Below are 15,079 nucleotides of genomic sequence, written 5' to 3'. Positions count from 1 at the left end.
GGTTCGCCATCAAGTTTTGCGTCAAACTGGGAAAATCAGCGACCGAAACCAAGGACATGCTTACGCAGGCCTACAAGGAGGATATCATGAGCCGCACAATCACCCCGTAAAAAGAAAGCCAGAATGTTGAAATCGAAAGTGAAATTGATGTTGATTGCATCTTTTGACCGTCGTGGCATCGTGGCATTGGAGGTAAGGAGTTTGTACCTCCTGGACAGGGTGTAAATGCAAGATTTTACGTGGAAGTGCTCACACGGCTGCGAAATCGGATCTCATGCGTGCGACCAGACCTGGTGGGGAAATGGAAGCTCCACTATGACAACGCGCCGTGCCACGGCTCATGGATTGTGAGGGATCTCCTGACCAAATTCGGCGTTTCCACGTTGTCTCACCCCCCTAAAGCCCTGATGTGGCACCCCGTATCAAGGGGCAGCTCAAGGGGCATCGTTTCGACTCGGTAGAAGCGGTCCAAGCAGCGACGACGAGGGCGCTGTACGGCATCCCGGTTGACGACTTCCAAAAGGCCTTCGCGACCTGGAAGGCTCGCTATCAGAAGTATGTGAATGCCCAAGGGGCCTATTTTGAAGAGTATTAAGTCGATGTACCAAAATGTTCAATATATATTTAATCAGTCCTACTACTTCTGGATACGACCCTGTAGTCTTCGAGCATTAAGCTTCTTAAATCTGACAAGAATTTTTACGCTATTGCTGGTGTTGATTCTATGGGATGCTTATTTGAAGAGTAGCAACTAATGACGAAACTACACTACTGTTGTTGGAAAACGAAGTTTTACGTAAGAATACTTGTGTTACCATCAAATGTATGAAATAATACAAATGTATTTACATATATACTGCTGGTACATGCACCTATGGCCTTAAGCTCGTCAAATGTATGGGGGATAAGTCCCCCGACGTCACCGAGTCGGCGAACACACTATTCACGGAAAGTATTTTATAAAATATAAAATTGCATATTTTACTTCAATTAGGCTATAAACACAATCCATACATTAATTTGTTCTATAATTATCTCAAGCTAAAGTAAGCTTTTTATCCGTTCAGTGCATTCAAAACTTTATATAGGTCTAACGTTGAATGTTGTTGTATACCGGTACTTTAACATGAAAGCATCTAATTCACCCAAGGAAAGTCCAAGATCTGATAAAAATCACTTTAAATGTAATCACCTTAGTTGTACCAATAATATAGTAACAGAAAGGTCAAAAACCCAGGTGGGTTTTCAAGTGGACCCAGGTGGGCAAACCCTGATTAGATGGCTTCGAGAACGACCGGGATGTCTGAAACTCTGAAACTTTGGTTTCGTATTTCTCACAAACTATTAGAATTTCGGAATAAAAATTTTACAGGTCGTCATATATTAGTAGTGTTAACAAATACACGAAGTTTCATTAAAATCCGAATTGGTGGGTGACATGGCCTGGGTGATTTGACGTAGAATGAGCCCTATATAACCCGGAGTTTCAATGCCGCGTTCACAAAAGCTCTCCATTGACTTCTATCCTTAGCCAACTGGATCCGATTTCTACTTTGGATTCCTGTTTCTGCAAGATCCATCTTGATATTGTTCTCCCATCTGCGCCTGGGTCTTTCTAATGGTCGTTTTCCGATTGGATTTCCAGTTAAAACTGAAAGTGTTCCTACTTTCTTCCATTCTGGCTACATGACCTGCCCACCTGGGCCTCCTAGATGAGTACCCGTTTTACACTGTTCCGGTTTGTAGATACTCTTAACTTTAGAAAAGCATTATTTCTATACTTAAAACTATGTGTTTAACTATATATCAAGATACAGGTTGTGATATCTGCTAATTTAACGATGAAAATCTTTGCTAGTTCAATGACCCTGTTCATCATGCTGATTTATCTATTTGTAACATTGTGCGACCTTCTCGTTCTCTGTAGCTATTGACGTGTGTGTGTGTCTTATATGTTCAAAATAAGGGATAGGAAAGGCAGAGCACTAGAACAGAAGGAGAGTATGGAAAATGCAGTGTTGGCAGTTACTATTTCTCAGTAAATGTACAAAGAGCTATAGATTTTTAATTTCTCTCAGTAATAGTAATAATGATTAGGGTATTTATGTATTTATTTGCAGATATTGGAAAATGTATACAATTATGACCCACATGTTGAACTTATTAACCTGTTGCGAAGTATGGGAGAATTGGACAGACTTCGCCGTGCGAGAGAAAGGATGAGTCAAACCTTTCCTCTAACACCAGGTAATCCATTGTAGAAATTTTATGAAAGTTTTATCCTACTTTAATAGTAGTGACAAATAATTACAATAATATTATTATTATTTTATTATGAACTTACTATAAAAATTTGAAAGTCACACAAGGAACTTGCAGTAAGTACTGAAGTTTTTATTATTATTTTATTTTGTTTACGGTTACACGGTTATGGCTGAAGGAGGCGGTTGACTAATGAAAGTGATTGATTGTAAAATTAAATCTTTTCGTATTTCCCATCGGGAATCGAACCAGGGACCACGGAGACCATAGACATGGGTTAGCCAGTAGAGGTGATTTTAGTTTAGCGTCCCTTTCAGCGGCGATGCTATATGAGACGTGGACCCCCTACTGATTAACATGGAATCCGAACCACATGAGCTCTCGCCGGAAATTGAACCCGGGTCTCCCACTCCAAAGGCGCGTACGCTAACCGCTTAGCCACGAGGGAGCTTGGGTTAACCAGTAGACAAATGGAAAGGGCTACAGAAGTTATGCCTTGTCTGTTTCATATATTAGGCGACAAGCAGTCATTGAAACGTATATGGATAAATTGATAATGCGTATATAATGACAAAAATAAAAATTTCACGTACATTGTGCAAATATTGTTTGATGTTTGCCCTTTGCTATATCTCATTTGCTCCGATTGGTGAATAAGAAAAGTAGGCATTTTTCAATGTTCTTAAAGTGAGATACCCGATAAAACATGCAAAACCTGGAGCAAGTGAAATCTAGGAAAGAAGAAAAATAAAATCAAAACATTTGCACAACGTACATGAAATTTTTGTCTTATATATAATTTGCGTAAACAATATGGGAACTTCAATGTGTTAAAAATACATTTGCTTAAGTGGAGTTCAAAGTTAGCGTTATACTTTCGTTTACTATTTCACAATATTGATTAACACTATAAGTTGTTGAACATTATTGGAAAAAAACAGCAAATTGTCCATTTGCTTTGTGACATTCAGAGGGTCATCAAAATAATGAAAACACCTAATTTACAGTATGTGAGATAATAATAATGAGATGTATGTGCAGCGCCTAAGGCGGAATCCGAACCCGATAATGTGTTAGACTCTGCCACCGAAAATCGAAAACAGGACCACATACACCTGATGTGTTAGGTGATCATCTGTAGTATGTGAGGCAGGATAGAACTTAGGCATGTGTTGAAGCGACCACACGATAGTAATGGAAATTGGAGATTTTTCTGAGTTTCAGAGAGACCAAATTGTGAGTAAGCGGTTGATTGGAGTGATTGTATCTAAGGTAGGCAGTGTGTTACTTGTATTGCGAGAAATAATGTCCAGGATGGCGGCGGCCTACGGAGCTCATAACAAATCAACATAGGGGAAGAGTTATAGTGGACGGAAGAGAAACCTCAATGACTGGGACCGCCGAATATTGAAGAGAATCATCATCAACAACTAGAGCGAATTCGACATAAATGACTAAAACTCAGTTAGCACCTAGAATATGTATGAGGAAGTGTTTACTGTATTTCATTTTTTCCGGAATGGATGGGCAGGTGCCCTCCTTCAAGGCTGATTCTAGACACTTAAAACTGACCGATGTTTACACGACATGCAGTGAGTGCTTGTTCTAAAGTGCACGCAAAACATAAGGATCTCATCCGAAGAAGAGGAATGGGGTACGGCTATTAATGCGATGGACCGCGGCCCTTCTAATATCAGCGCCGGTGTGGTAAGGTAAGCTCACCACATCTTGTTTTGAAGAGCTTCTTCGTGGCTAAGCGGTTAGCGTACATGCCTTTGGCGTGGGAGACCCGGGTTTGATTCCCGGCGAGAGCTCATGTGGTTCGGATTCCACGTTAACTAGTAGGTTCCGTCTCATATAATCTCGCTGCTGAAAAAGACGTTAAACTCAAAATCAACTCAACTCATCCTTTTTTGGTATCTAGACAGTGCAAGGCAGTGTACAAACGACGTTTGACAAAAGTGTATCCTCCGCTGGCGAGAGAGTATATATATATATATATATATATATATATATATATATATATATATATATATATATAATCAGCTCACTGTATTTCATATCATTTCTTATTGTTATCCATCAGTCTCTTTATTATTTGTTCTTAAAGCCCTTTTACTTATACCTTAAGCTCGGAACAGCCGAATCAAATAAACCCATAAACTAGAATGTTATACAGATCAATGCAAGGAATGCAAGGGTGTATACCTACTTTTGGGCTGTATATATATATATATATATATGATTGGCAATATTAGGTGAAACTCATTCCACTCTGGGAAAAATATTCAATTCGCACACTGCTGCAAGGTACCGAATCCCACAGTATGACACAACCCGGTAGAATCCAACCCATTTCTAGGAGCCTCTGGAAGCCAAGAGACTACAATACCAGCCCTGCCCTCTCAAATGACGGTTGAGGTATCACATGCAGTACTGGACCCAGTGACTTGCGTAGGCCACTCACCGTTCACCGTAAGAGAGTCAGATGAATCTTTTCTCTCCCGGTAGGATATCCGTCACTGTGCCTCATTACTCTACGAGGAAGAGTAATGCATCGATAGCAAAGATTTACTAAGGTACGAAAACCTTTGACCATGAAATCAACCATCAAGGAGCAACCCATTCTTACGAGGAAAAAGAAATACCCGAAACAGCCTATTACGAAAATAGCAGTCCGACATGAGTTGCATTACTTGTACATCCACGGTCATGTTTCATTTTCCAAACCTCTCGTCACCGTCAACAGTGCAAGAACATGAAAAGTAGATCGACGATAAATGGAAACTGTATGGTCTGAAGAGTTCTCTTTCAGCTAATTTTCAACAATAGACCGGAGTGTGAGAGAATAGAACGCATTACGTTTATTCGGATTCGACCTTTAACGTTGGATCCACGTCTTACATTGCCTCGGTACTGAAAAGTGTCACTAAACTTTAATAAACAAATACAACAGACATAGTTCCGATCATTGTCGGTCAGCATGCAATTTCTCTCGCAATTTGGTGATTTGACACTCATTGTCCTATTGGTGGAAGGTTCCAGTTCGAGAAATTCAGCCGATAATGCACCATATCTAAGTTGTAAGATGTCTGCTAAGTCTGTATGCATGCTACCAAAATTTGCTGTTATGAAGATTTGAAACCAACCTTTCGCAGCCTAATAAGTTGCTTTTTATTATTATTATTAAATTCAAAAGGGTGTAACACTTAAACAGCAACTATACTGTATATACTTGTACTTACGTTCGTCAATGCATACACTGATGAATTATTTTCGTTGCAACTGTATAAATGGCAGATGGTTTCAAGCAAACATTTATCCATGGATTATCTTAACAATGAAGATTTTTTTAAAGAGTTAACAATAAAAATAAATTACATTGCATTTGAATATAGGAAAAATGAGATTAAATTATGTATTTTTAACTAATTTGTTATACTTCAGCGTGGTTAAAAGGTTATCATTTTCACTTTTAGTACAGGAAGCACGGCTTCAATTTCCGATAGGAACTTGTGGTTCGGAATTAAGAGTAAACTGTAGGTTATGTTTGATATAGTTTCAGCGCTGGAAAGGGACATTATTAACTCTTTATTTAGAAGGAAAAAAATCACCTATTTTGCGAGTGTGTTGATTAAATTTGACTCTGTAGGAAAGGGTTGAGTTACGACAATGGCCTGTTATTAATGACAGGTTTTCTAGTATTAATTTGAAGCATTCAGTGTACCTACAATAGAAAGTCAAAAACTTTTCAATACATTTTACGCCACAACGTGCCGCACTGCCACTTGGCGTGTAATAAATAGCTGTTGACAAGCCGTGTCTTCACTCTCTTCCTCGGTGAGTCAATTCCTTTGTATTTCCTTGATATGTTTGTTTCTTTTATTCTTCTTTCCCTTCTCCATGAACAGCGCACAGTGGGGAACCCAAAGTTTGCAAATATAAGAAATGTTTAGGAAACCGAATTTAAAGAGAGTGAGATGTTGATCTGTACAAGTTTCTAGAATTTTCATAATATAAACGATTCGTTTCTTTCCTTTCGTTTTTTGTGTATAGTGTTATATAATAAATTGGCACATGATAATACATAATTTTTTTTTTTAAACTTAAAATTAAAATCATATTTTTAGTGTACATTTTCGTACACGGAAGTAAAAAAATAGTTAATAGAAAGCAATAATTTTGGTTAAGGTTAGTTGTGTAAATAAAAAAAACAAACTTTCCCATCAAAACCAACAACAGCCAATTAACCTCTCGGCCCGTTGCTTTTACAAAATATAAACAGATCTAGTGACGTGATATAGAAAACAAATGCATAAACTCCCCCCCCCCTCCAAAAAAAAGCAAAACAAATTTTTGGATTTTTTTCTGCATGTTACATCAAAAGGTTAAATAGTATAAAAAGCACGGGCAAAACGCATGAAGCATCACAATTAACCTCTCCGTAATATTATACATACTAAATTAAATTTTTAATAATCGCCATGGAGTTTGGGACGCTTGCTTTGTAAGTACCTTTTTTTTCCTATAATATCCCTTCTCCACTTTTGGGAAAACTCTGGCATGTATAAGTAAAAAAGTCATTTATCATTGTGGGTACAAGTCTCCTGGTGACACGCAACCCACTGCACAAGTCAATTTTTATAAATTTTATTCTCATTTTTTTGCAATTCAGCATAATAAATTATATTTTAAATGGGACCTCATGTTTTCATTTCAAGCCCTAAATTTTAACAACACCAAAAAATTATCATAAATGTATATATTACGAGTGTTTTTGGTATTGTATTGTCTCTACTTCGCATTATTTTGCTCCTACGGAAGATACGAAGTTATTTCATAAAATGTTGGAAGAATGCATGCTAACACCTTCTAAATTAAAATAATATAATGTTTGCAATAAAGTCAGAGATAATCACTTACATTAAAAAAAAAATGGTTTTAATAGTGTACATAATAGTTGTTACCTAATATTTTATAAATATTTTACAGAGTTATGGATGGCATGGTTGCAAGATGAAGTAAAACTGGCAGCGTCCTCCCAGGAGCGAGATAAAGTAATTCAGTTGTTTGAGAGGGCAGTTAAAGATTATTTGTGTAAGTATTTTTAATAATTAATATTATTAGTTGCTAGTTTCTTTTATTTTTCTAGGAAGAATTTTACAGATGGCATATTGAATAAAAGGCTTGGAAAATTTCAAATTTTTCATTTTGTAAACAGAGAAACTCATTACAGTTTCTAGTTTCCTAGTTTTCCTTTTTATTTTGTTTACTTTGAGCTCTTAATAATGGACCAAGCAAGTGTAATAGATCTGCGTAATTTTGCTTCGCAAATAGCGATAAATGACGTAGATAACTATTTCAGTTCACAGGGTTGAAAAGTAAAAAATCATTGTTAAACATTAAATTTTGCAAATGGTATATCTTTACTCAAGAGAATTTTGAATCGAAGACTGCTTGTTGAATGATACCACTTAAGTAACTCACAGTGTTTTTTTTTCTTTTTTTCTTCTTTTTTTTAATTACGTGTGTGTGTGTGTTCTCATAGGTCATGGATAAAATCGTATAATTAAAGACATCGGTGGAAGAATGGGACAGCTTCAGTTGTATATTTGGTCCAGGATTGAAAAAAGAATGTTAAAAATCAATACTTGTACTTTAGCTTCGAAACTTTTTGAAAAAAAAAAAAAAAAAAGGTTTTACCCCTATAATAGCACTTTTCTTTGCAAAACCTTTGGAGGCTAAAATGAAATAAATTGAGGGTTTTTTTTTTTTTTTTTTTTTCAATCTTGGACCAAATATACATTTGGAGCAGTCCCCTTTTTGCACCGAGGTCTTCAATTGTATTTATTTAGAATTAAAAATTAAATGAAATGAAGCTTTTAAGTTTTACTTCCCATAGTTATGCATGCTAGGCTAAAGAAGACGGTGATGATGAGAAACGAATGCAATGGTGGAATGAATCAAGTAGGAGGAAATGGGAGAACCCGAGTAAAACCCACGTACACAGTGTTTGTCCACCACAAAGTCCATTGGCGCGAGCTGGGATCGTACTAAGACCCCATGTATCAGAGGTGAACGCTCTACGCACAGCCACCGCGGTCCCCTTTATTTAATTAGAGATAAAACGTACGAAATACATTATAAAAATTACATTGTACGTACTTTGCTGTTCCATCAAAGTGAAAATTATATTTATTCATTGCTTATATATGTCAAAAACTATACATATAGAGAGTGGACCGTTTATCTTGCCTTAAACGCCTTTGTACGGTACTTTGTTAACTAATAGACAGAAAACGCTTTCCAGGATGCAAATATTGACAACGGGACATTGTTTGACATACTCTTTAATACCATTAGATTATGTTTCCAACCCAACATAAAGTTGTATTTTTTTCAAATATTACTACGTCAGATTATTACATATTCGAAATCAACATGCTAAGCGAAGACTTATAATACTCATGCCACATTAATTATTCAGTGCTACAGAGTAAGAGCGCTACAGTATCATAAATATTCAAATTTCAGAGACTCGCTAACGCTCTCGCCTTCGGTGCGAGCGGTCTCGGGTTCAGTTCGCGGTGGAGTCACTCTGTCGAAAAAGTGTAACACGCTTTTTCAGGCCAGCCACCCTGAATTAGGTTTTTCTGTGTTTTCCTCATTCACACCAGGCAAATGCCGGGGTGGTACCTAACTTATAGGTCCCAGGCCGCTTCCTTCCTTCTCCACTCCTTTCTTCCTTCTCTTTCTCCGGATTGTGTGCTCGCCGAGGGACGTCATCCCTCAAAACGTGACGGGCTAAATGGCCTCAGATGCCGAAAGCCCAGAAATCTAAATCCTAAATCCTAAATCAAATTTCAGAAACTTTTGGAACAGTAATAACGCAAGTGAGATGTGCGGTGTAATTCGCGGTCGAAGTAATATGTCGAATAGTATGGTCATGTAATGATGTGTTTCCAATAAGTAGGAAGGGAGTTAGGGAGAATCGAGAATTTGATTTTTCTTTTTCAAAGGATTTTATTTCGAAAAAGTGCCTACATAAATATCAATCAAATCACACAAGTGGTTAGGTTATCAGTAGTGGTTTATATAAAGATAAAGAAAACCGTTTACTGCAATAGTAGAGATCTCTATGCTACATAAAATGGCGTATTTGTGAAAATTGTTTAAAACATTTTTTTGTTCTGAAACATCGCAGCAATAGTTTTCGGTACAACATTTTCTGAGATTACATAATTTTGAGCACTGTTGCAGCTTTTAAAATGTTCGTCCTACCTCCGAAATGGTTTGAGATATCAAATTGCTGTAAACGGCAATATGATCTTTATTTTTCTTGAAAACCATCTATGAGATTGAATGTCCTATTTAAATTTAGCACTTTTTCGAACTAAAAAGTCTTTGAAACACAGTTTTTTGGTGCCTTCCATTTCAATTCAAGCAGAGCATGTACCATCACCATCTCAGATATTGTTGAAACTTTTTTTTATAGACATGTTTTTAAGAGACCCATATTTTTTCGTTTTGTCGAAAAAAATTTTCCCGCCAAGTAATGGGCCATCAAAGACGGGGAGTACAATTTATGAATTGTAGAAGACATGGAAAATGGTCAACTTCGGAGCCTCACCATTCGGCTATGGAGACAGGTAGAGTTATAATTCTTGTTGTGGTATGTACATAGGGATATAAATAAACTATATTTTATTATAGTTTGGTTTGCGCATGCGTATCTTTTTGTACATAAATTAACAAATGAACGTCAATTTATCTGAAAAGTCGAAGTTTGCGAATTTTTTTCGAGCACTTCCGGTTCGAATTTTAAAATTCTGTTTTCACGGTTGGTAAGACCTGGTTACCCGCTTTCCGAAAAAAAAAAATTGTATCGCTTCTGTGTGCAACCGTTTTGTCGCAAAAAATTCGAGAAATTGTAAAATTTTCAAAAATCGCCATTTTTGGGCGCCATTTTCTCGAAAACCATCTTTTAAAATTCTGAAATTTTGTCAGATGGTTCAACTTTACATGAGTAACAAACACACCAAATACCATTCTCGACCAATGCTTCATGAATTAACTGCAGCCTTTTAAAGTTAGCGAAGTTTCGTTAACTTTGATGTCACAGTTAGCAACACTGGGAACAATAAAAGTGCAATGATTTGATGATGTTTGTGGTTCACATTCATTAAATGAAAAATAAAAGGTTTTCTTGACTGTTTTTTTCATTATTTTGATCAAGAAGACTCTCTGAAATAGTAAAATGGGCCTCCCCCTACTCCTACGTTTTCTTAAACCGAAATAATCTGAGGTGGAAATTATGATTACGATACACACAAATTTTAAGTTTACTTGAAATGCTCATCTAATAAATTCTGATAATCTACAAAAAGCCTGAACTATTACCTCAATGATAATTTGGAATGCTCCAAATAAAGTCTCAATTAAGTGCGATGTCATTACAGTGATCGAAAAAGGACAAAAAGTTAAAAAAATCGAAATGTTTTCTTACGCGTTCCAAAGAAATTTACTGACTTTTTAAACAGAACAATCCCAACATAAGAATGGGTCACTCGTAATTTTACAGTATTCGACTAAAGTGGGTCAGTCCGCAACCTGCGAGGGAAGTGTGTATGTGTGTGTGTGTGTGTATTGTGCAAATTTTAAGTTAGCTGCTACTGCGTTGCTACAAATCAAAGGTGCAGCCTGTATTGAAGCTGTCATGAGTGACCTATTTCCTTTAGTAGTATGATCCGTAGAAAATGACAACTGTCTTCTTTAAGAATGTGGTGAATGTCCTGGAGTGGAAGGAATAAGTGTGGAGTTTTTAATTATTGATCCTGATGAAAATGAAAGTGTTACGTATGCCATATGGGAAAACAATAATCTCGTTAAAAAAACTGACCCTTTCTGTTTTCGTATCGTACATTGCTTGTTTAACTGTAAGAATTGTAATTCATGACTACATCAAGAATTAATTGCTACCGAAAAACACCGTATAAAATTTCAAGATACAAATTCTATTTTACTTCATGTGGACTTCGCTGAAAACTGGACTGTTATTCTGCAAAGTGAAATTCAGAGTTATCACCGGAATATAAAACAACTGACAGTTTTGTTGTAATAAAGGACGATAAAACACACGATTCGGCTCATGTACTCATAGCCATAGACAAGATTCTAAAAATACTCGAAGAAAAGCGAAAATATACTTTATAGAAAAAGGTTTGAATACGAGAAAATAAGTGTCTACAGTTTCCCAAACCGTGTCAGTGATTTCTGATGGCGCTGCATCCCACTTTAAAAATCGATATAAGATGTTCGAGATGCAGACAGGTCCAATAAAGCAGTGGTTTTGCAGTGAAACCGACCATGCATGGTCTCTGCTACGGTATTGAGGGGGAGGGAGGTGTAAAGAATGTGGCAACGCGGCATAACCTTAGGCAAATACAGATACACAGTATTAAAACCGCAGAAGAAAAAAATGAAATGAAATCTTTAAGTTTTACGTCCCACGATTATGCCGGTTAGGCTGAAGGAGACTGTGATTATGAGAAATGAATGAAATGCAGAAAGTGGGAGGAAACGGGATAACCTCGAGAAAACCCACGAGCACGGTGTTTGTCCACCACAAAGCCCACACGGCGCGATATGGGATCGAACCAGGGATCCCAAGCACCGGAGGTGAACGCTCTACCACTGAGCCACCGCGCCCCCACTAAAACCGCAGAAGAATTCGTGAGTATAGTGCAAGTACAAACTCCGGGTATTACTCTCGTTTTGTTGCCTGGAACTGAATTCGACGACTTCCGGAAGAAAAAAAGGTAAAGTATGCGACCGGTAACTGGTATTCAACGAAGTCATCTTTGGCTTTCGGAAAATGGCAAAGTTTTTATTGCAGTAACGGGTCACCATGAACTAACTTCATGCTTCCCCCAACATCGAACTTCTGCAATTCAAAGTGTAGATTTAAGAAATCTGCAAAAAGGAACTTTTGTTACATACATATATGTATGATAACCAGTGGTGCGTAGCAGAAATATTATGAATAAATCATGAATTACGTGAAGTTGAAGTGCTGTTTATGGTTCCACATGGACGTTCAGCATTTGTGACTATAGACAATGTGCTACGCAGGGGCGGATCCAGGACGGACTTCTGGAAGGGGGGGGGGGGTATACTGCTACTTAGAGCTACGAGCTCTAAACTCTGAGATCGGTTTTATTTATATATAAAATAAAAAAGTTTCTTCCCCCTAGATCCACTCCTGGACAAGTTGTGAGTGAGCCAACACCTATTGGAGCACCTGCATGGTTACATGCTATTAGACACCAATCAAGCAAATGATTGGTCCATGTAAAAAATAAAAAAAAAAATCAGTGAAATTTGTTTCCGAAGACCATCTTAAGTAAGTGAACTTGAAATGTGTGTGTTTCGTAATCGTAATTTCCACCTCAGATTATTACGGTTTAAGAAAACGGAAGAGTAGGGGGAGAGGCTCATTTTACTATTTCAGAGAGCCTTCTTGATCAAAATAATGAAAAAAACAGTCAAGAAAACCTTTTATTTTTCATTTAATGAATGTGAACCACAAACATCATCAAATCATTGCACTTTTATTGTTCCCAGTGTTGCTAACTGTGACATCAAAGTTAACGAAACTTCGTTAACTTTAAAAGGCTGCAGTTAATTCATGAAGCATTGGTCGAGAATGGTATTTGGTGTGTTTATTATTCATGTAAAGTTGAACCATCTGACAAAATTTCAGAATTTTAAAAGATGGTGTTTTCGAGAAAATGGCGCCCAAAAATGGCGATTTTTGAAAATTTTACAATTTCTCCAATTTTTTGCGACAAAACGGTTGCACACAGAAGCGATACAATTTTTTTTTTTCGGAAAGCGGGTAACCAGGTCTTACCAACCGTGAAAACAGAATTTTAAAATTCGAACCGGAAGTGCTCGAAAAAAATTCGCAAACTTCGACTTTTCAGATAAATTGACGTTCATTTGTTAATTTATGTACAAAAAGATACGCATGCGCAAACCAAACTATAATAAAATATAGTTTATTTATATCCCTATGTACATACCACAACAAGAATTATAACTCTACCTGTCTCCATAGCCGAATGGTGAGGCTCCGAAGTTGACCATTTTCCATGTCTTCTACAATTCATAAATTGTACTCCCCGTCTTTGATGGCCCATTACTTGGCGGGAAAATTTTTTTCGACAAAACGAAAAAATATGGGTCTCTTAAAAACATGTCTATAAAAAAAAGTTTCAACAATATCTGAGATGGTGATGGTACAATTTTATATTTTTTTGCCTGAGTTGAAATGGAAGGCATCTTTTAACTTCTTGTAACTTCGTTTCTATTTATTAAAAATTCGTCATGCCATGGTCATATTTACCAATACTATACTTCACTGCTGCAGAAATTACGGGATTCCTTCAGAACCAAGAGGCATGAAATACTGATCAAAGATGTTCATATCCTTCAAGACAACACTCCAGATCGCAATTTGCTTGTTGACCAGACAGAAGCACGATCCTGCGGGTATGAAATTCTTTTCTATCCCCATACTCTCGTGACATTTCTACCATCTAATTTCACCTATTTTTGAAGGGAAAGCATTTCCTAGGCCTTGAAATGCCGATTTCTGGGGTCGAATCATGGCATCTGGAACATTCTGCGGACTTCAGCAAATAGTCTCTGCAAGTGCATAAAGAGACAAGAAAAATGTGTGGGTGGCCATTGGAGGTTTCTATTATAGAGAAGGACTAATGCTTGTACCAAATTTCGTGTATCTCAGTCAACCAGTCACTATTTAAGTGGTAAGTTGGTCAGGGGTAATGTTTAATGAACACCCCACATAGGTTTAAATAAAGTATTACTACCCAGTGACCGGTGAGGAATTACATTAATGTATTATGTGAGTGAAGCCATTATAAGTGAACTGTATTATTACTGTTATATATTGCTGTAAAAACTGTAGTTAATATTTATTCCTTATTCGTTTTCCAGCGGTGGACGTATGGTTAGAGTATGCTCAGTTTAGTATAGGAAATATGAATTTACAAGATGGTGTAGATAAAGTTCGAAATATTTTTGAAAGGGCAATTACAGCTGCTGGATTACATGTTCCAAGGGGAGCTCTTCTGTGGGAAGGCTACAGAGAGTTTGAGAATGCTATGCTCAGTTTATTAGAGGTATGTATTACACAGTAAAGCAAAAATAAGAAAGTAGAAATAAACGTTAAGTGAAGGAGTGTTAAGTTCAGTTGAAGGCGAAACCTGAAAGTAAGAAATATTATTTTTAAATGGGCAAAGTCTTCTGCTGTTCAAAGGATGAATGAAAAAAAGAATCCAATACCGTGCTAAAGTTATTAAGAAGCTGTATTTAAGGTGTGTTTAAATGAGCGCTAGTTACTAACAGATGGCAGCACGTATTTCTGATCGCGAAAAAGGAATTTTGTAGGAAACAAAGTGCTATCATTCACAATAATTGAATTAACTTCATGAAATATGTATTCAAACTTTGTCTACAGACAGGTTGAGTCAATATTTAGAAAATAATCCGTGCATTTTTGATATTTTCTTTCATGCATTGTTCACGTACTTTTATTGTTGGAAGTGCGCTTCTAAAGAGAGGGATTAAGTACTCTGAACAATGAATAAAACAAAATATTCGAAAGGTGCACAGATTGTTATATAATTATTGGTTCAATTTCTCTTTGGACAAAGTTTGAATACTCATCTTTTGAAGTTGATTCAGTTACTGTTAATATTATTGCTCCCTACATAAAGGATACGTGCTGCGA

The 15,079-nt window shown here is 36.8% G+C and overlaps 1 protein-coding gene across 1 annotated transcript in view; it reads left to right on the top strand.

The window, feature by feature from the left end:
- The window catches only part of LOC145693069 (spliceosome associated factor 3, U4/U6 recycling protein-like), an 81,545-nt gene that overhangs the window by 15,927 nt on the left and 50,539 nt on the right, over positions 1-15,079 (top strand). The window contains exons 2-4 of the mRNA XM_081768741.1: positions 2,121-2,247; positions 7,255-7,359; positions 14,284-14,468. Of these exons, the coding sequence (XP_081624867.1) occupies positions 2,121-2,247; positions 7,255-7,359; positions 14,284-14,468 (417 nt within the window). The remainder of the gene's footprint in view (positions 1-2,120; positions 2,248-7,254; positions 7,360-14,283; positions 14,469-15,079) is intronic.

The sequence above is a fragment of the Thermobia domestica genome, chromosome 8 (genome assembly GCF_964235325.1).
Source record: "Thermobia domestica chromosome 8, izTheDome1.hap1.1, whole genome shotgun sequence".
NCBI classification, from domain to species: Eukaryota; Metazoa; Arthropoda; class Insecta; order Zygentoma; family Lepismatidae; genus Thermobia; species Thermobia domestica.
The sequence above is the reverse complement of the archived record's forward strand: the minus strand, read 5'-3'. Positions and strand labels throughout refer to the sequence as shown.